The 21,495-nt window shown below is 38.7% G+C and overlaps 1 protein-coding gene across 13 annotated transcripts in view; it reads right to left on the bottom strand.

The window, feature by feature from the left end:
* The window catches only part of NYAP2 (neuronal tyrosine-phosphorylated phosphoinositide-3-kinase adaptor 2), a 320,701-nt gene that overhangs the window by 81,600 nt on the left and 217,606 nt on the right, over window positions 1-21,495 (bottom strand). For all 13 annotated transcript variants that reach the window (XM_021924042.2, XM_031651555.1, XM_021924051.2 and 10 more), the window contains one exon: window positions 17,309-17,518. In XM_021924042.2, coding sequence (XP_021779734.1) covers window positions 17,309-17,518 — 210 coding nt within the window. The remainder of the gene's footprint in view (window positions 1-17,308; window positions 17,519-21,495) is intronic.

Genomic DNA, 21,495 nt, shown 5'->3' with positions numbered 1-21,495 from the left:
CCCACTCAAATCCTCCATGGCAGAGAACTTCAACCTGATCTCCAGTAGTGGTTATGCTTGTTCACTTTATAGCAGAAGTTCTGGGGGTCTCTAAGATGCTTTGGGGGACAGAGCATAAGGTCAAAACTGTTTCATAAAAATATTAAGATGTTATTTGCTTTTTTACTGTATTGACAAATACACTGAAAATCTCAAAGCAATGGATAAATTGGCTGCCACTTTCACACATCAAAGGAGCAGCACTAAACTATACTGGTAAGTGTTTTCTACTAACAAATAGACTTGGATACTTGGCAGATACTTTTTTTGAAAATGAATGGAGTGCTATTTCTTCAAAGAAGGCAACTGACAGCATCTGTCGACAATAATAAATTTGAGCTTTCAAGCACAAATTAAAATTTTGAAAAAGTTGTTACCCATCACTGTGAGCTTGAGACTATCCTAATACTTAAAGGCTGGTTTTATGAGATCACTAGTGATATTAACATATGTGATATATTGATTTTTATAACAAAATGTGTCAACACATGGAAGATCCATATGACTTAATGAACTGCTATTTTCTAAATGCACGATGTTATAAATCATGAGGGGTAAAACACTGCATTTTACAGTTCAACATAGAGCAATAGATTTAAATGTAAGACAGCATAGTGAGTTTATTGATATACAGCTAACATTGCCACTAACCTTTAAGAAATTACTGTTCATTTAGTTCTGGAATGGTATTAAAAAAGAATATCCACAATTATATAAACAAGCTATTTAAGTATTTCTCCCTTTTCAACTACACATCTGTATAAGGACAGATTTTTATGATATATTTAACCAAAGCAAAATATTACAATAGATTGAGTCCAAAAAAGATAAGAAATGCTATCTACGTTCTCTTGAATCAGACATTAAAAAGACTCTCACAAATGTAAAATGAATTCAACCTGTTCACCATTTGTTATAGTTTTAGAAAATACAGGGTTTTTTTGAGAAAAATGTTATTTATGTTAATATACTATGGGTTTCTTTTTAAATTTTTAATTATTAGATAATATTTTAAGTTTCCAATTTTAATTTGTAATATGATAGATATTATTATACTTAATTCTTATAAAGGAAAGTCTTTGGGGCTCTCAGTAATTTTAAGAACAAAAGGTGTCCTGAGGCCAGAGTTTGAGAATCGTTGCTTTACACAGTCTGTCCCCAAAGAGCTCTATTAAAAAGGTAACTTTTTATACAATTAATTTGCCAGTTGTGTATTTTAAATCAATAAAACATAGGAAAATGTCATGTTTAAGCGCAAGGAACATGCAAAATCCTTTGAAAATTTCAAGGGATTTGGGAATCACCAGTTAGGAAATGCTTTCCTGGAAAAATCTCTATGGCAAAATCCAAGAAACACTGTTTTCTGCCCATAAGACCTGAGGGAAGTTATACGAACTCTCAGGGGATTTTTTATCATCTATAACAAGAAGCAAATTTCAAGGTTCTACTCATTGATTCTTTGAGTCTAGTAAATGAAATTTGTTAAAATAATTGAATGACCTCAAAGTTACTCTTGATTAATCATGAGCTAGTTTATTAAGGGCTATTTCTTTTACTCTTTTCTGGTCAGCATTTTTGTTTTTGTTTGTCTGTGTATTTGTTTTCTAGTAACAATGTTGACAGAATTATGCATAACTCAAGTTTGCTATTTGTTAAAATGTTCTAACGCTGTTGATAAAAGTTTTGGTAGTAAATAGTTTTTAAAAACCCATAAAAATTTATTTAAAAATAAAAATGTACAAGGGGTAATGGTCATTTGTCATTTTTCTCTGTCTAAAATCCATTTCCTCTTTTTCTGCAACAGTAATTTGATTTTTCTTCAGAGAACAGTATCACCAGTTATCTTAGTTCTTATGATTCTGTAGTAAGAGCTGACTTCAACTCTAGCTCTAGAATTGGTCACATGACTCAAGTCTGTCCAATCAATCATTCTATCCCCTTGGTCTCATTGACTGGTACAGGGATGGACATGTGACCCAAGTCAGTCAATGAGAGTGGCTTTCATACTTCTGCTGGAGCTTTTGAGAAAGAGGTATATCTTTTCACAAGGTTAAACTCTCATCACCTCCTAGCTGAACGACCAGGAGAAATTTGCTTGACCTCTCTCTACACTTGTTTGTTCACAGATAAAATGGGAGAAATAATGGTACCTAGTTCACAGGATTACTGTAAGAATTAAATTAGATAATAAATGTTAAGATTTTTCCATGGCAAAAAGCATGTACTAAAATCGCAAGAAATGTTAGTGGTTTTTATTACTCGGGGGTCAATCTGATCTTTTAGCTTCCCTGCTTATAATAAATTACACACCACTTCCTCACACTGGTACACACAGCTTAGTTTATACACCCAGCCTCATCAGTAGTCTTGCCCCCAGCACACTGCATCGGGTTATTCTAAGCTCACTGCTTTCTCTTACTGTAGGATTTTAATCATGCTACTTCACTCCACCTGGTACACTTGGTCCTTCCTTCCTTTTCCTCCTCTACTAAACTCCACGCTCTTTGAAAGCAGGAACCATGTCTCTTTCCTCAGACTATTTCCCTGAGTAACATGATAACTGATCCTTAATAAGGACTCATTAAGCATTTATTGACTGAATTATTCTAAACAATATTTTAAAGAATGAGGCCACTCTAAAAGAGGATTTGTATGTTTCACATGGATAAAAAGCCATGTTTCTCCATCTCTTCACCTTCCCCATGTTTCCAGGGAAAAAAAACTAAAATACATTGATCAGTTTTCTCTTTTTTATTTTTTGAGATGGAGTTTCGCTCTGTAGCCCAGGCTGGAGGAGTCCAGCGGCGCTATCTCGGCTTACTGCAACCTCTGCCTCCCGGGTCCTGGTTCAAGCAATTCTCCTGTCTCAGCCTCCCGAGTAGCTGGGATTACAGGCATGTGCCCAGTTAGTTTTTGTATTTTTAATAGAGACAGGGTTTCACCATGTTGGCCAGGCTGGTCTTGAACTCCTGACCTTGTGATCCACCCTCCTTGGCCTCCCAAAGTGCTGGGATTACAGACATGAGCCACCGCGCCCAGGCTGCATTGACCAGTTTTCAACTGAGTGCTTCATAACCAAGGAAAAAAAAAAAAAAAGAGTGTGTGTGTGTGTGTGTGTGTGTGTGTGTGTGTGTGTGTGTGTGTTTGAGGGATTGCAGTTCCTATGTTGGACAGTAGATGGCAATAAGCATATTATTTATTACCTATTCTGGGCCGATTACAAAACTTCCAGACTAGTCTCTGTAAATGCCTAGCATAAGTCAGACAGAGTCTTCTATTTTATTATGTCTTTTGTGGCTTTTCACAGCAACAGAAAGGGCATTCTTTGTGAACACTGTTGCTGCAGCATCTCCACAGGGCCTTTCCAAAGGAAGCCAACAGCTGCAGTGTAGGAGCAATGTCAGGGCAGACTCCACCAGGAGACGGCACAGGGTGGAGCCACCGCCCTGCAGTGACAGACACCGGTCACTGATGCTACAGTCAAAACTGGAGCCAGCACACTGTCATCGTGGTTCTCAAGCAGAATTAATCTTGTATTGAGAGGCAAGGCAAGGAAAGGCACTTTCCGCATTATCTGAATGGTTTCTACCTAATTATTTTCCCCAAAAGAATCAGAGAATAGTTGGAATTCAGAATTTCTCTATTGAGAATGAAATTACTATCAAGTTGTATTTTTTTCTAGCAGTGTTCAGGGTATCTATATAGTATACAGTATCATATTCTATGCATGTTTAGCAGAAACCAAGTTAAAGGGGAAATATGTGTGTGTATGAATATAATGCATATATAAAATATGGTAATAGGTAATTAGCTGACTGTGCAAATCTAGTCATACGAAACTTATGTTTAAAACCCGTAAGTAGCCTCGTGGCTTTATATATGTACACACACATCAGTTAATATCAGCAAATTCCTTGACTCTAGGCTGGTCCCATAACTTTAGCTAACTACCTTCCTCGAAAAAAAAATGAGAACAAGAACACAAAGAGTTTGATGAAATGTTACAAAATGCTAAACAGCAAAGACTTGGACTAGTTCCCTGTTTTACCCCTTGCTGTATAAAATCAACTGAGATCATAGGCACAAATAAGCTTCTTGAAGGCAGGAGTCATCCTTTCGTCACCTCATAATGTTCTCACAAGAGTGAGTAAACGACTGGACCAAAGAAAGACAAGCATACACAATGTTGCTGATGTTTGAAAAAACAACAAAAACACATGTGTAACATGGCTGCTCAGGTGCTCAATAATTAATTTCTATAGATACCAACAATCAGTTAAAAACACCTCTCAATGAGCTGTAGGAAAGGTGAAATCTCATTCGAGAGCAGAGAAAACAGTTCTCCTTCGGATTTAAAAGGTAGGTTATTTGGGGCAGCCTGTTCATGTTGATCTTCATAAATTGGTTTCCCTTGGTTTAGGATGATCATAAATTAGCTGTCTCTGTATATGTGATTACATAAGCTCTGAGTTAAAAATCCGTAAATGGCTTCCTGTCATTTTCAGGTAAGACCCAAGTCATGGATGTGACTGGCTCACCCTCACCCTTGTCAGGTTCTCAGCTTCTTCTCTCTCCTCCTTTTAGCTCCTCAATTATGTGGGTCATGGCGTCACAGGGTTCTGGCATCTCCTACGTCCTCTTCCTTGATTGCTCTTCCTCCTAATTCACCTTGAGAGTTCAGTCCCCAGGTTATTAGGATGCCTTGAAACACACTCTAAAGGAAGCGCCCTGTCACTCTCCTTTCATCACCGATTGTAATTACAGTTTTAAACTTTTGTCATTACTGTAATGGCTGTCTCCCTCACTGGCGTGTCCCAATGGTTGGTAATTTTATATTGAATAAAATAGATGAATAAATGAAAGAATGAATAAGTGAATGTGAATAAATGAATAAACCTGAGAGCACGGAGGTGGAAATAGAGAAACCCAGCCTAATTAAATCATGGGAAGAGAGCTGTAGTAGGAGTCAGAAACCCAAAGTTCATTTCCTTATTTGAGTCTACTACTTATCAGTGAATCTGGGCAATTGACTTGATTTCTCTTGAGCCTCAGTTTTATCACCAAAAAAAAAAGAAAAAGAAAAAAATGTCAGATAATGATACCAGCCCACTTATGCACAGGTTTTTGTGAAGGACAAATGAGAAAGTACATATAAAGGCATTTTTAAAGTTTTGGGATAATAAAAATAAGACATTCTTTTAAACAGGTCACAGACAACCCACAAAGGTAATAAACTTAAATTCCACAACTCAGGTTACATATAATCTGCTATAACATTAACGTAATTTTAAAAAATTATACCCGAGTCTGTTCTCTTTAAACTTGTCAATTTAACTGTTTGTTTGAACATACAGGATCTTACATGCGTCAGAAAACTGTTTTATTTTTTTCTCCCCAGAAGCCAGAGCTGTACCAACCTGTTCTAGGGGAGCGAAGGTCTTTCTTGTGCTTTAGAGAAACTCCCTACTGAGTCCCAGGACTTTTTTTTTTCACTTTGATGATTAAAAATCTTTCAGTTTCTTTAAGTTACAAAAAGTCTTATTGAAGTAATAGTTTAAGTGCCCAGTTACTTATATTAATCAAAACTATGAACATTATCTCAAGGAAACACTTCTCCCTTGGCCCACTTTCGGACACCTCCTGGCAAACAGAAGAGATGGCCTCTGTCTTGGCCTCCTCTCCCTGTTCTTCCATCTCTGTTCCCAACTTGGTCCCCACAATGCCTGCTCTCATCTGGGCAGAAACAGGAGAGAGCAGGAGAGATGGGGGAAGGAAAGGTTCTTCAAGGGCCTGGCACGGGCTAGCATCTCTCCCCATCTCGCTGGGGAAGGTGTTTGACACTGAAGCTCTGTCTTCTTGGGGTGCTTTCCAGGGTCCCTGAAGGACTCCTCGGATTGGTTGGCCATCTCTCACCTGGAGACATCATGGTTGTTCACTCTATGTCTTTCGGGGGTAACTGGATATCCTGTAGGGCACCTTGAAACATGTCCTGAGAGTCCTGGCTGCCCCGGGCACTCTCATGATCTAGGCCACCTCCAAGGTTCCTCTCCAGGACCAAATCTGATCCATAGAAAACACACTTTATACACATCTTTAACCCACCATCAGCGGCCAAACAGTTACTTGCTAAGCAACTTTCTCTGTGGTCATAGACCGTTCACCCAGTCTTGTGCTTTTTCCTTCCACCCTGTCCCTCAAACTGTTAGAAACAATATCAAGTTTTCTGAGTGGTTCCATTTAAGTATCTTATTTGACTTTCCACTGGGGGAGACACTTCTCACCCCTCTTCTATTGGGATGGACACATCTCTCTCTCTCTCTCTCTCTCTCTCTCTCTCTCTCTCTGGCTCTGTCTCTGTCTCTGTCTCTCTCTCTCACACACACACACACCTCCACACACAGAGTCTATCTGAAATTCTCTCTAATATTTAGTCTCTGTCTCTCTCAGCCTCTAACTACTTTACTAGGCTGGAAATGAGAGTTCAGTTAAGGACAACAGTATTCATTTTGATCATCTCCTTTGCAAGCTCTGTTTGTGCAGTCAAGCTTTTTGCCTTGGAATGTGAGAGTCATTATCTTCTATTATTTTGTAATTAGCTTTTTGCATTTTGTACCCTGTTTGTTTACATTCAAACTCTAGAAAGACAGGCTTTGACCATTTTAAATGGTTAACTCCCTCCCAGTTCTCCTTTTCTCGTTGTTTCTCAAAGCCATACTACCAGTATCAGGAGAAATCCAAATAAAACTTTCTCTGATAAACACGCATTCTAGCCAGCAGAAGTCACAGTTTTCCACAGAGAAATAAAAGTGGGACTCTTGGGGATACAGCTTACAGTACTCTCCCAGGTCCCTCCAAATGAGAATTCTGTTACACATTTGCTCCTCAAATTTAGAAAGGGAGAATGAAACTGCAGAGTGAGAAAGCAGTGAACAGAACCAGGCAGCAGAACCTGGTTAATGTTCCCCCGGGGAAGTCACCAAGCACCCAATTAGAACTGGAAAGGAGAACAGACGTGGAGAATTGTATTCTGGTGCATGATCTGACTGCACAGAAAGGCAGCCTTGAGGGTCGTAGCTTTGGAAGTTCACAGCTGCCCAGGGCTGAAGTGGAGCCAAGCAGGAAGTTAGAGAATAGCCTACAGCGAAGTCTAAATTACAATGAATACCCAAACTCCATCAGATCGGTTGCAGATCGGTTTGCTATTCCTGTTGCATAATAAAAACTCAGTCCCTAAACTATGAAAACATGATGGTTTAACACAATAAATATTTCCTAAAGTGAGATGGTAAAGGAAAAGGCGGGCAAGTAGAAGTTCATTTTTTACTTTTACTTTTTGTCAATGAGTATACGCTACTTACCTGTCATTATACTACTATACTATTACCTAATAATAATAAAGCAATAAAGCATTTTCACCTGGAAGACAAATAGCAAAATACAAACAGATCATGGTATCTGTGTCACGCCACACCCAAACTCAGTGTCTTAAAATGACACTCATTGAGTTTTGCTCATGAGTCTATGGGTCTGTTGGGTGGTTTTTCTGGTCTCAGTCAGGCTCACTCATGCCATCTCTAGTCAAATGTGGGTCAAGTAGATGGTTCTGCTATTCCATGCTGTGCTTTGTCACATTTTGGGGGGTTCTCCTCTATTGTATTTCATCCTCCAACAGGCGAGCCCTGGCTTGTTCACATGGTGGTGGCAGGGTTAGAAAAGAACAATGAAAGCATTCACACCTCATGAGGCCAACGCTCAGAACTGACACGTGGTCACTTCCATGTCACTCTGTTGGTCAATGCAAGACTCAAGGCCAGTCCAGATTCAAGGGATGTGAAATTGACTTTACTTCTTGATAAAGAGCTATGAAAGCACATTACCAAGGGCATGAATACAGGGAGAGGGGAATAATTAGGACCATTAGAATCAACCTTGGCGTCCTGAAGGAGCTGGGCCACATGGAGAAATGAAAGAAAGAAAAGAAGGCACAGCTTAGAAATTATGCAGATATATTAAAAAGTTGAATATTAACCAGGTTCTAAAAGCAAAGTTTTTATCCACACTCCTGAGTGAGCTGCAGGAAACACTCTATCCTCTCTTATTTGCCTGGCTTCTACTCATCATGCTAGTATCGAATTTACTGTCACATTCTCCAGGAAACTTGTTTGAATGGCCTTCCCTTTGGCCAGTTGTGCTTGGCTTACTTATAACACTCTTTGGAATAATCAGTTGTTTTATTTTCTGATTTACCTGCTAGAATATGAGTCTAGGGTATATTATATATATCCCTGTCCTCCCCATCCCCTGCACAACACAAAGTAGATGTTGAAGAAATTTTAGTTAGAAAATAAACACAAAGGGAATAAATGACTAAAGGAACAGATGAATGAATCTCAGGTTGGATATTTATTAGAGAAGATGTATACATTTGTAGAGATCAATATTTCTTGTGATTCCCACATCCTTGACAACCTGGTTTTAAATCCTATTCATTGCTTCTAAGCAGAACAGAAGCATTGTGAGAGATTAGGATTACTTCTTTGATAACTGTGTACAATGCAGCAACTGAGTCTTAAGGCCTGCACCTCATTCTTCCTCCAAATTCCATCTATAAATGCAGACTCAAGGAAATCCAAAAAGGTCATCACACTGGCCAGAAATCTTTGTCGAAAAATGCACAAGTCAATGAAGCATACATTGTTGCACTAACAGTAGCCTCATAACCACTTATGTTTTGCTAAAGAAATATCTTATCATTTGCAATGTGCTGATTTTCAAAAGAAAACATCTAGTCTTGGTCCTAGAAAAAGACAGGTATTTTTCCAGTAAGATTGAATGGGAACAGAATAAACGTTTGTCTACTAGCTATTATAAACCGGCTTTGTACCAAGCATTTCCATGCATTTTTTAATTTAATCCTCATCATAACCTACACAGTGAAATTTACTTGATCTCTTCTGTAAAGATAGAGAAAGTGAGTCACAGCAGTGTTTTGTTATTTCATCAAATAATTGACACCAAAATATTAATTCATTAATATTGTTGCCAAGCATGATTTACTTACACACTAAAAAAAGAAAACTATGCCGATTTATTATGGTCTACCAGGAAGGACCATCATGAGTACTGTTCTTCAGCTCACAGTTCTGCTGCCCAGTTCTGCATGGCTTGCCTGTTTATCACCTCTCTAAACTTGTGTGCATGGGAGTCTTCTTGGATATGAAGGCTGAAGCATAAATGGCTTTGAGTTATTGCTGTCAGGAAGTTTATCAGCAAAGTGAGCCAGTCATTTCAGTGTTATCAAGTAAAGTACAGGAAATATGTTTTAGAAATTTCAAGAGAAAATCATCTTTCTTATAAATCAACTGAAAGAAATTCAGTATTCAAAGACTGTGCTCTTGAGTTCAACTGCAGTTCCGTTCCTGAATCCCAGCTCTGTTGTTTATTGTAAATGGCCCCCATTTTGCCACATCTTCCAGGGTCTCCACTTTTGAGCCTTTGAATAACCCCTTAAGGTCTTTGTGATCTCTTCAATCTTTAAGGTAGTGACCAGCAGATGAATTATGACTGCAAATGTCTTATGAACCATGGTTTGGGTGTGTAAAGTGTCATGTTGGAGCCAGAGCTCTCACTGTCTTCAACAAAATAGAATCAGGATTTAAATCCAGATTTGCGGGTTGCCTAACCATTTGGTGCTCAACCACTACATTATACCTTATGCATGCATTTATAATTAGTATAGAATTTACAAGCATGGTATGCAAGAAATGGCATTTTTTTTGTTTTCTTTAAATGAAATCAAATCTGCATCTGTTTTTCACTTTTCTGAACTTGTGTGTACAAGACTCCTCTTGGATATGAAGGACTGAATCATAAATGATGACAGAAAATGCTTCCTTATAATGGGTCATGAAGTCCCAGAACTGTTCTACAGAGCATAGTACATAATATGGTCCTCCTACTCTTTAGCTCATACTGGTTGTCACAGGGGGGTCTACTGTGCAAGCACAAAGAGCTCCTTGAAGTACAGAATTCCATATTTCGAAGGTTAGAACCATGGTGCATAAAGCCTAGCCTATGCAAACTCTACCCCACCCAACTTCTCTACCAGTTAGAGGTCATGCCATTTTGCAAGGTGCTATGAAGGCTGCTGGTCCTCACTATTTATGGAATTCTAAACCTCTGTTCCTCTTTTAGTGCTAAGGAATTCCCCCTTCCTTCCCTCACCATCAAAGGCTGCATATCTCTCTCTCATCAGTGTTCCTATTGCTAGCATTTCCCTGTCCAGGAGCAGCAGCTTCTGGAAAATAAAAGCCAAGAGGGCAAGTTATCTACTGGGACCCGCTGCTTCCAGTAGAAAGCAGCTTCTCTGTGCCACAGGGTCAAATCCGTGCTTCAACTTAATGGTCACCACTTGATTTTACAAACCAGAAAATGCAAGTGTGGGGTCTTTGGGTCTTACCCAGCTAAAAGAAGTGAATTATTCTACTCAATGTTTTCTAAAAATTGAACTACATTTAAAAGTTGGGAGATTTCACATAATAGCAATAAAATCTGGGAACCTTGGGTGAGCATTTCTCATGGCAGCATCAGCTGGCCCTGAGTAGCTTTTGTCCACTTGGGGTGTCCCTGTGCTTTCCAGGTCACGTGCATTTCCATCATTGAGTCCTGAGGTGCATCAGCTTGCATAGATTCTCCTTGTAATGGAGAAATATTTCTCCTTAGCAATGCTCCTAACAAATGTGGGCATATAGAACTTAGAACAAAAAGGCTTCAAGTTTCAAGAAAAGTGGGAAAAACATTTTCCTTTGTGGGAGTGAAGTACATTTCTACGTGCTTCATGTATAAGGAAAATACATGAAGGAAGGCATCTTTCCCGATTCACTTGCTAATGATACCTGTCTGTCCTGAAGGCATCTCAATCAGCATCTTGGACCTTTTCAGAACAGCAGAAACATAGAAAGTTGAACACGCAGAAGCCAAGGATTTTACAGTATAGTTAATCCTTCCCTTTATAGGGTTTTCATTCTGGGTTAGATTCAAATGTTACACTCTAAATCTTGTGTGCCTATATATGTCTATGCGCACGTGTGGGTATGATACCACTTTGTTCATAAGTCAAGGGCTGAGTTTACTTCCAAAAACACGTCTGTCAGGGTGGCCTGGCAGGGCCAAGCCAGGGCAGGTGTGTCTCTTCACCTTTTTCATCCCATGTGGAAAATTCTCTTTCCACTCAATTGATAATCATAATGATTTATAAGAAGATCTGGAATAATCCTGGCTTAAGACTCCATGTCTTCCATTAATCTCTCCATCATTTTTCAAGCCTACACTAATTAATCATTCTCTGAATGATTTTTAATGTATAGTAAACAGTAGATAATAAAAATAATACATTTAATTATAACCTAATTAATTTGTGTTCAATAGTTCTGTGTCATAAAGAAGCATAGTAAAATCTTTGAGTGTCAGAGATTGTATTTTACGTAGCCTATGGGGGGTAAATGTGTGTACCACCAGAAACTATAACAGAGTCAGATACTAGCTGTGTGGAAACTATTTGTTAATGGGTTCAGTGGTTGAAATCTGAGTTTTTGTCAATACCATATTTACTCTTACAATCTCCTCACGCTTTCCTATTATGTTCATGAGCATTTGGGTCCCAGTTCTCCACTGCCTTCAAGAATCACCCTCTGGGGAATCTCTGATTTACTAAACAACAGTGACTTTAATAAAGTACCCCAGCAACCAGTGGTAATGTTAATTAGAATTGAGATCTCCTGACACATTTGCTTTACTTCAGCAATTCCTTCATTCCTCAAAAGAGCTGTTAAGAACAACCATTTCAAGTGGCTAAACTGCTTTTGGTAAAGCAATAGTCTGTGACTGGTAGAAGTTTGTATGTATATCAGTGTGGAGGTGAGACAGAGAGAGATAGATGCAGAAGCAGAAAGTTGACAGAGAAAAGAGGAGTTTATACGTTGAATCTTCTTTCCTCTCTAGTGTGAGGTATGAAGTTGAGTATCCAGGGACGAGGAGGCAATGATGATGAGGAAGTGTACAGAAAAGAAGGAAAAACAGTTAATACTGACTCATTGTCTTCTGTTCCAAAACGGAAAGTCTAAAACTCCCTCTTGATGTAGCTACTTGCTTATTTTGGACAAAGACCATCTCACTGATGAATATTCAAGTAGCGCATGGTTTGTTTAAAACACCAAAGGTGGCCGGGCAATCCCAGCACTTCGGGAGGCTGCTTAGACAGGTGGATCACCTGAGGTCAGGAGTTCGAAACTAGCCTGATCAACATGGTGAAAACCCGTCTCTACTAAAAATACCAAAATTAGCCAGGCATGATAGTAGGCGCCTGTAATCCTAGCTACTCAGGAGGCTGAAGGAGGAGAATCGCTTGAACCTGGGGGGCAGAGGTTTCAGTGAGCTGAGATCACGCAATTGCACTCTAGCCTGGGTGACAGGGTAAGACTCCATCGCGTGGGCGTGGGCGTGGGCACACACACACACACACACACACACACACAGAAACCCAACAACAAAAAAACACCAAAGGTGAGTGTGAACTTCAGATACTCTCTACATTTTGCCAGTCAAACTATGGCATTTTCTAGTTCAGAACTGGCACCATTTAGGTTCTTTCTCTTCAGAAAAATAAAAGCTAACAACGCAACATTTTTCCCTTTCTCCTTTTCTTTCCTGAAAAGTAGTAGAAGGGTAGACTAGACGTTCAAGTAATGGTAACATTAATTTGAGTTTCACTTTCACATCAGCAGCTGGCATGCACTGATATTATATATGTAACTCTACGCTTGCCGCTCTGTTTTGCATTTCTTCTAATATGAATACAACCATCTCATTATTTAAAACTTGACAGAATTTATTTCTTCTTCCATCTTTGTCTACCTCCTTCTAAGATAAAGAATCTGAGGGACTCAAAATATGTATGTTATTTCTTCTGGTCAGTAGACAATTTCCAGATTTACAAACAGCGCTAAAAAACTCAGAAGGGCAGATTTTAGGTGCTGTAAACCAAAAGAGATGCTTTGGGGTTTTGATGTGGAAGACAGTGAAAGTATGGTATAAATTCTGTTTACATTCTGAATTTATTAGAATATTCATATCGAAGTGTAAAGACACTGTACGGTACATGTTTATCAATTTATACGTAACTAAGTGTTCAAAAAAGTTTAATTATGAACTAATTCTTTCACAGGTTCTTCTTTTGCTCATGTTTTGAAATGTCTGGATTTCCCCAGGGTGTCATCTGAATTTCCTGCTCTCCTAGTTTAGACTCATCCAGTCTTACTGTTCTAACATGCCAAAGGAGTCTAGTCTCAGTCTCGAAGCCACTCAATCTCTTTAGCTACAGATCTATAATCTGAACAATCTACTGGCTTCTCAATTTGATGTTCCAGAGCATTTCTCACTTAACATGGTCAAAATGTAAGTCCTGATTTTCCCTCGTAAACCTTGCTCCACATCTCACATTGACTGTCTCTTTCTCAGTAAATGACTTCCCAATCACCCAGGTTTAAAGTCACAGAGTCATCAGTGGGTGTTCCATGATGTAAACTGAATTACATTATTCCTATCTTTAAAAAATAGTAAATAACTACAAAATATCCACCACATAAACTTAAAAACCTAATTACAACATGGCAGACACCGTCTACTGCTTATGCAACATCATTCCCCCTTTATCCCTGCTAATAGGCTTTTGATTTCATTTCCAGATGGAAGGCAAAGGACTCTTGATTTAGGGGAAAAAGGGTTCTCTACAGGCCCATGGAAATCCCATTCTCTTTCACTCAGAGATTGGACCAGAGAAGATGTTTCCCAATTCTGAACAATTAGATGAAATGGAGAGTCTTCTGAGGTATGATGCCCAGAACTGTGTAGTCCATCAGCTTTGTCATCATAAAAACTATCACCAAGGGTAGCAGAACAGAAGACTTGAAGGATAAAACGTTCCTGGGTCCTTGACATCCCTGAACAGCTGCAAAACACCTGGAACTGCCTACCTCGAGGCTTGATGCTATGGGTGCAAACAAAGGCTATTATTGCTTAAGCCTCTGGTAATTTATACTTCATAGCTGAAAGGCTTTCTAATTAATAACAAGGCCCTTCAGGACTTTTGCTATCTTGTCACCACCTACCTTTTCAGTTTCTTCAATCTTCCCTCATCCTTTATACCAAACATACTTTGTTCCATCCCACAGACCTTTAGGTTTTCATCCAGAAGGCCGGCTTTTTTCTTCATCTTCCTGGTGAGCAACTCTTTGTTTCAAGTTCTAGCTCACGTATTACTTCTTCAAGCAAATATTATTTTATCCACCAAAACCCCCAATTATTGCTGCTAAAATCACATTATTCCAGGAAGAACAAACTGATTTCTCTTCAGCTGTGATTTGGAAATAGCTTGTTCCCACCAAAACTCATGTTGAAATCTCATCCCCAGTGCAGCAGTGTTGGGAGGTGGGGCCTAGTGGGAGGGGTCTGGGTCATGGGGGTAAATCCTCATGAATGGCTTGCTGCTGTTCTTGAGGTAGTGAGTGGGTTCTCACTTTGGTGAGACTAGACTGGCTCCTGAGAGCGTGGGTTCTTAAAAAGCCAGATGCCCGTTGAGTTTTGCCTCTTCATACCTATCTACTTCCCCTTTGAACTTCTATCACATTTTGACCCAGCACAGAAGCCCCAACCTCATGGTGAGCAGAAGCCAGCTCCATGCTTCTTGAACTTCCCAGCCTGCAGAACCATGAGCCAAATACACCTCGTTTCTTAATAAATTACCCAGCCTCATAATATTTATTCTCTTTATAAATTACCCAGCCTCGTGTACCCAGAAACACAAAATGGATTAAGACATCTTCTGTTTCCCATAGTATTCATATTTTTATATAACATATGTGATTTTATGTGTCAACTTGACGGGGTTAAGGAATGCCCAGATAGCTGGTAAAACATTATTTATGGGTGTATATGTGAGGGTATTTCTGGAAGAGATTAGTATCTGAATCTCTACGCTAAGTAAAGAAAATCACCCTTACCTAGATGGGTGGGCATTATCCAATTTGTGGAGGAGTTGAATAGAATGGAACAGATAATAAAGGGCGAATTTACTCTCTCTTCTTGAGCTGGGACATCTGTCTTCTCTTGCACTTGGACATCTGCATTCTGGCTTTTGGGATTTTTGACTCAGATTGGGACTTATACCATTGACTCCCCTAGTTCTCAGGCCTTTGAGCTTGGACTAGAACTCTGCCATTTTCTTTCCTGGGCCTACAGCCTGCAGAAAGCAGATAATGAGACTTTTCTGCCTCCATAATTTTGTGAACTAATCCCTCATAATAAATCTCTTTATATATTTTTATCTATATATCCTATTGGTTCTGTCTCTCTAGAGAATCCTGACTGAAACACACAGTATACTGCAGTTATTTATTTGTCTGTCTTGCTCTAGACTTTGAGCACTTAAACGTAAGGATGTATTTTTTGTCATTGTACTCTCAGATCGTAGAACAGTGGCTATAACATAATAGAAACCCAGAGAATGCTTCTGATTTTTATAAAATATATATCTAGCCACAATAGAAGCGTATATTGTTCACATATTTTCTATAGAACTGGTACAAATTTTGATAATTCTTTAAAACTACAAATAAGCCCCAAACTAATCATAAGACTCAATTAAATAGTGATGTCAAAGTTTTTTGGAGAAGTGACTTTTTTTTCCCATAAAAACACTATTTGTGAGCCGGGCACAGTGGCTCAAGCCTGTAATCCCAGCACTTTGGGAGGCTGAGGTGAGTGTAGCACCTGAGGTCAGGAGTTCGAGACCAGCCTGGCCAACATAGTGAAACCCCGTCTCTACTAAAAATACAAAAAATTAGCTGGGTATGGTGGTGGGCACCTGTAATCCCAGCTATTAGGGAGGCTGAGGCAGGAGAATCACTTGAACCCAGGAGGCAGAGGTTGCAGTGAGCCGAGATCGCACCATTGCACTCCAGCCTGGCCAACAACAGCAAAACTCCATCTCAAAAGAAAAAAAAAAAAAAAAACTATCTGTTCTCTATGTTTCTTTTGTGACAAAGTGCACAAATATCTTCTTTTCATACACCTATAGCAATTTATACTTTACTATCAAAAATATACTTTGAAATTTCTGTTAAATTCATATAGTATTCCTTTGGCCAAATTTTAACTCATGCTTTAGAGTTGGTTATCCATATATGTGCTATGACTCTACCACCAAAGCTTCAAGTTACATGTTAAGTCTGGGGAAGCCAGTACTTTGCTCCTGCCTGGGTATTGTTCCAGGAATATCCCTCAGCAACTGCAGAGACCATTCAGTCTGTTCCAATTTTAACTTGTGCACGACTGTCTGAGAGACCACAAGCTAAATTCATGTAAATTGCTTTCTAAGATGAGTATCAGAGCTGAAAAGAATATTAAAGGATTGGTCTTTTCTTTGGAGCTCTAACACTCTTAAGAAATAGAAACATGAAACTACAGGAGGTTCCTTGATTATTTGTTGTTTATTTCAATTGACAGCTCTCTGTGAGTCCAACACATAGTTCAATAAATTCAAAGTAAACATATTCTGTTTTTTAAAAAGTTGATGTTTAATAATATCTACCTATTAACCATGTAAAATTGCATTGCAGATTTTGATTTTAACTTGTGACATTTAAAGGTACATTAGATGAAAACTTTTACATTTCCTTTGACTTAGATTTGGGAACTTAGTGCCATTCCCAATGCTCAGTTATCATCTTCAGCTCACCATTTCAGATGCCTCCTAGTAGCTACTTTTTTTACTGCTTTCAGATTATCTTTGTTACATTTCTGTTCTCAGTGTTACTTTTGTTCATTTTTTATCAGTTGCCTAAAGTACTTTTGAAGCAAAGGAAGCATAAATTCTAAATTACTCAAACTTCACAAGTTAAAACTGCTTTAGATGAGGCCTCTAGATATTTTTGAAGAAAATTAGTACAAAACTTTTTAAGTTTTCAAGGCTGTTGTCTTGCATAGCTCCAAGAAGCACCATTCAGGTATCCTTCACCTCTGTAAATAGTTGTACCTTCGAGTGGTACAATATATTGTTATGTTCCTTTACGTAACCCATGTGAGTGGCTGCTTGTGTTGCCTCTCTGTGTGGAGACAGAGATATCTGTGGTGATAATTCTGTAAGTGATACTGTATGAAAATAGTTTCTAGAGACAGGAGGAATTACCATCTGGGAGATCATAATCCGCCTTACCTGAACTGTGGTTTCCTGCCAACAAGGTGGGGCTCACAGAGCATCTTCCCAGTCTACTGGTGACCACAGGTGGCCCTGGTGTTCCGTCCCATTCCTGAGCTTTGACAGGCTCTCTGGAGGAAGACGCCCCATGGTGGCCTCTTTCCTTGTTGTCCAACTTTGGTAATGGCTCTGTGCTGTGGCTTCGGACTTTCAGTTCCTCTGTTGATTCTGTGTAGTAACCAGAATTATATTCTGTTAAACAAAAGGAAAGCTCTTCCTAAATTACTTTCAAAAAATTAGTGTGATTTTCTAAAATCGTCTCAATATGTTGTTGGAAATTCAGACTTGGAGACTACAACATCTAAATGTAACAGAAACATAGACTCCAGGGGGCCTTTTTTCTGAGTTGTGCGGGGTAGTATCTCTGAGAAATACAATATTCTTTTTGGAAAAAGAGTACCTCGATGAATCTTTAGTAACTCTTCCCTTGCGCTCATCTTTGAGTATACTTATTTAAGAGCACTTCACACTCACTCTCTTTACTTTCTAATCTTTACAAAAATTCAGCCAAACCATTCTATCCAATCTGCTCCTGATAACATCACCTAGTGCCTTTTATTTGGCAAATGTATAAGCCTTTTTTTTCAGCCATTTGACAATTATTTGATTACTCACTAATTTATATCTTCAATTCTCTTGACTTTGTGGATGGTTCTTCCTCCTGCGTTGTGTTCTATATCTAACACCTTTTCTTCGTCATTCATGTCATCTCATCCTCCATGCATCACTGGCACATTGGTCATTTCCTAGGTGCCAGCTTAGCCACTGTGCTGCTTATGCTACATATATTCTTTCTGTGATTTTTGTCCTCTAGGATTCAGCTAGCAATCACCTAATTGTTAGTGATTTCTAAATATTTTATCAGATGCCTGGACCATTCTTTTTATCTTTAGATTCATTTATCCAACTGCCTGCTAGATGAATCCATCTGGAGTCCCCATATGAACATTTCAGATACTGAACTGATAATTTCTTATTAAACTATTTGTTCTTTCTGTCCAATCAACTATCCAAGCTAGAAGCATGTCTCTCCCTTTCTTTAAGTGCTAATCCCCAAATCTATTAGAAGATTCTGCAGATTTTATTTCTGGATGTCTTGCTCTCACTTCTCTTCCACTTTGTTTCATGCCTAACTCAACTGCTCTGGTTCAGCTCTAATCCTCTCACTTGATTTACTGCAACTTGTCTCTGACTCTATCCTTGACTCCTCAAAGCATAAGTTCCTTATACTGCCAAAATGATCTGTTGGAAATGAAAATCTGATCATAATGTAACCCTGAATAAAATCCTTTCAGAAGCCTCCTGTTGCCCATAGAATGTCTAAGCTCTTCACTATAATCGGCAAGAATCTCCAGCTTCTTGCTCTTTCCTTCCCCTCTAGCTTTGTCGTTCCCCATTAACCTCCCTGTATTACATTGGTTGTAGGTTCTTCCTCCCCACTCCAACCCCAGTAAACATAACGCTGTTTTCCACAGCTATTACCACCCCTCCTTTGAATTCCCTTATGTCTTGTCTTTCTTTGCTTAACTAACTCTACTTACTCCTGGTTACTCAATTTAAGTATCCTCTGAAGCCCTCCCACCCATTCACAACTCTTGCAGGGTCATGGTCATCTCTGCACTGACCTTGCTTTATAGTTGTATACATCTGCTCCTCCCAAAAGGCCTTGAGTTGTTTTAAGGTAGGTATTGAGGTTTTGTTTTTAATTTTTTAAAAAATGGTTGACTCCACCACCTATCATATTGCTCAATGAATTTTTAATTTATTTATATTGCAGATTTCTCAGCTCTTCACACATCTTTCTGATCTGTGTAGGAAATGTAACATTCCTGATGGAACTGGAAAATCAAGTTATAATAAGTGTGTTAATGGAGCTAATAGTATTTTCAAAAATCTGATTATCTAATAACCACAAGTTGTACAATTCACCAGGTTAACAGTTTAATTCAAATAAGGAAATTTTTAGAAAATCACAGAAATGATTGAAAAAATCTGATTATTTTTTACACTTGGGTTAAAATCCTTATCGACTTTGAGCAGTGTGATAACACAAATGTCACACTTTGGTTCACCATTATCTGAATCTGTGGGACACAGATAGAACAGGCTGTCATACATTGAGCAGTCCGAGTCAGGAATCTCACAGGCCTCAGCTTTGCAACTCTGGCTGTGACCCATGTCACTTTTTGGGGAGCCTCATTTTTCTTACCTACAAAACAAAGAAAATACCAGCTCTACCTAACTTCCTTGATTTTATTTTAAAAATCTTATAATATTCTACAGTTTAAAGTATTTTGAAAACTAAAAAGTGCTAGACACATAAAAAGTAGTATTCAGTTAAACATAGTCATTTGGCCTTTATGAGTTTATTTAATTTTTCTATATTAGATAATCACTAAGGGTCTTATACAAATGGAAAATTGCCAGATAACATTTAGAAACAGAACTCTAGCCTATTATCCACAGTAACTAGCTTCAGAAGTCAACCTATGAGGTACCAGTCACACTTGTAGGGAGTAGACCCGTCTCTAGGAAATAATCCTAAAAGCTAAACAACCACCCATGTAAAAATTGACCTCAAATAGTCAAGACAAGAGTAACAACTTAGCTTCCCAATTTTTGGCCCAGTTTCCAACTTACGAACAACTGAGGAAAAGTAAATATATACCTTTAACCAATCACAGAGAATGCTCCATTTCTAGTGTGCTCACCTGCCACTTCCCCAAGTTAACAGTCCCCAATCAAGGTATACTTGAAGACTTTTCATTGTTGCTGATAAATGAAAAACTTTAGACAAACTTAATTTAGCAGAGTTTATTTGAGAAAAAGAAAGGATTTGTTAAATGGGCAGCACCCTGAACAAGTAAAGGCTCAGAGATCTCTGCCCAGCAACCTGGTCAGGCAGTGTTTATAAAAAGAAAAAAGAAATAACATATAGAAATATCCTGATTGATTACAAGCCATCCTTCACCTTATTTGGACATGTTTTGACAGTTTGCAGTCTGTGATTGGCTGAAAACTTGGCTGCTATGATTGGCTAAGACTCAGCTACTTGTTACAATAATATACTCTTATGATAGGTTGTAGTTTATTTACATACTAAGTTAGGTTGCAATTCATTACATATGGAGGCAGTTTTAGGCCAAATTTATTTGAACATTTCCCCCCCATAAAGCCCTCCTACTCCTCTGCCTGCCTCTGAGTCTTTGCCAAATGCAAGCTCTGAATAAATAGCCTTTGCCTGTCTCTTTTGTTTGATCCTCATTTATTTCTACATTGCTATAGTCTCTTTCAGCTCTAAGATGCTATTCAGTTGTGTAAATACATGTCATGAAAAACATTATATGAGATTAACTTAAATCAGAAGGGTAGTTCCATAACAGTTTCAGAAAGATTTCAGGTTTTTAAATGGGCCTGTATATAAACTTGTTTTAGTTATAATGAAATCAAGTATAAGAAGTCTAAATTTTTTTGGAATAAACATGTTTCAGAGATTTATTAATGATTAATGATGAAACAAGTGAGATAGTAAAGCTGGTCCAAAGAGCATTTGGAGGACCTAAGTATTTATAGACATTTTTAAAAGAATGTTAGAATAAAATTGCTAGGTTAGAAATAAAACTGGTTGTGGCTGGGCATGGTGGCTGAAGCCTGTAATCCCAGCGCTTTGGGAGGCAAAGGCAGGTGGATCACCTCAGGTCAGAAGATCCAGACCAGTCTGGCCTGGCCAACATGGGGAAACCCCATCTCTACTAAAAACACAAAAATTAGTTGGGTGTAGTGGCGGGTGTCTGTAATCCCAGCTACTTGGGAGGCTGGGGTATAAGAATCACTTGAACCCCGGAGGTGGAGGTTGCAGTGGTCCAAGATTGAGCCACTGCACTCCAGCCTGGGCAACAGAGCAAGACTTTGTCAAAAAGAAAGAAAGAAGGAAGGAAGGAAGGAAGGAAGGAAGGAAGGAAGGAAGGAAGGAAAGAAGGAAGGAAGGGGAAATAAAATTGGTTAATGTCCTTAAGGAAATACCATTACAACCTTTAGAGTCATCTTTCTACCAAATAGATATAATTTGCATCTCTAGTTGGGGGCAGGAGGAGGGCATTTGGATGGTAATCAGTACTCTGCAGAAAAAAATAAAGCATGGAAAA

The sequence above is a fragment of the Papio anubis genome, chromosome 10 (genome assembly GCF_008728515.1).
Source record: "Papio anubis isolate 15944 chromosome 10, Panubis1.0, whole genome shotgun sequence".
Lineage (NCBI taxonomy): Eukaryota > Metazoa > Chordata > Mammalia > Primates > Cercopithecidae > Papio > Papio anubis.
This window is presented reverse-complemented; position numbering and strand designations above follow the sequence as displayed.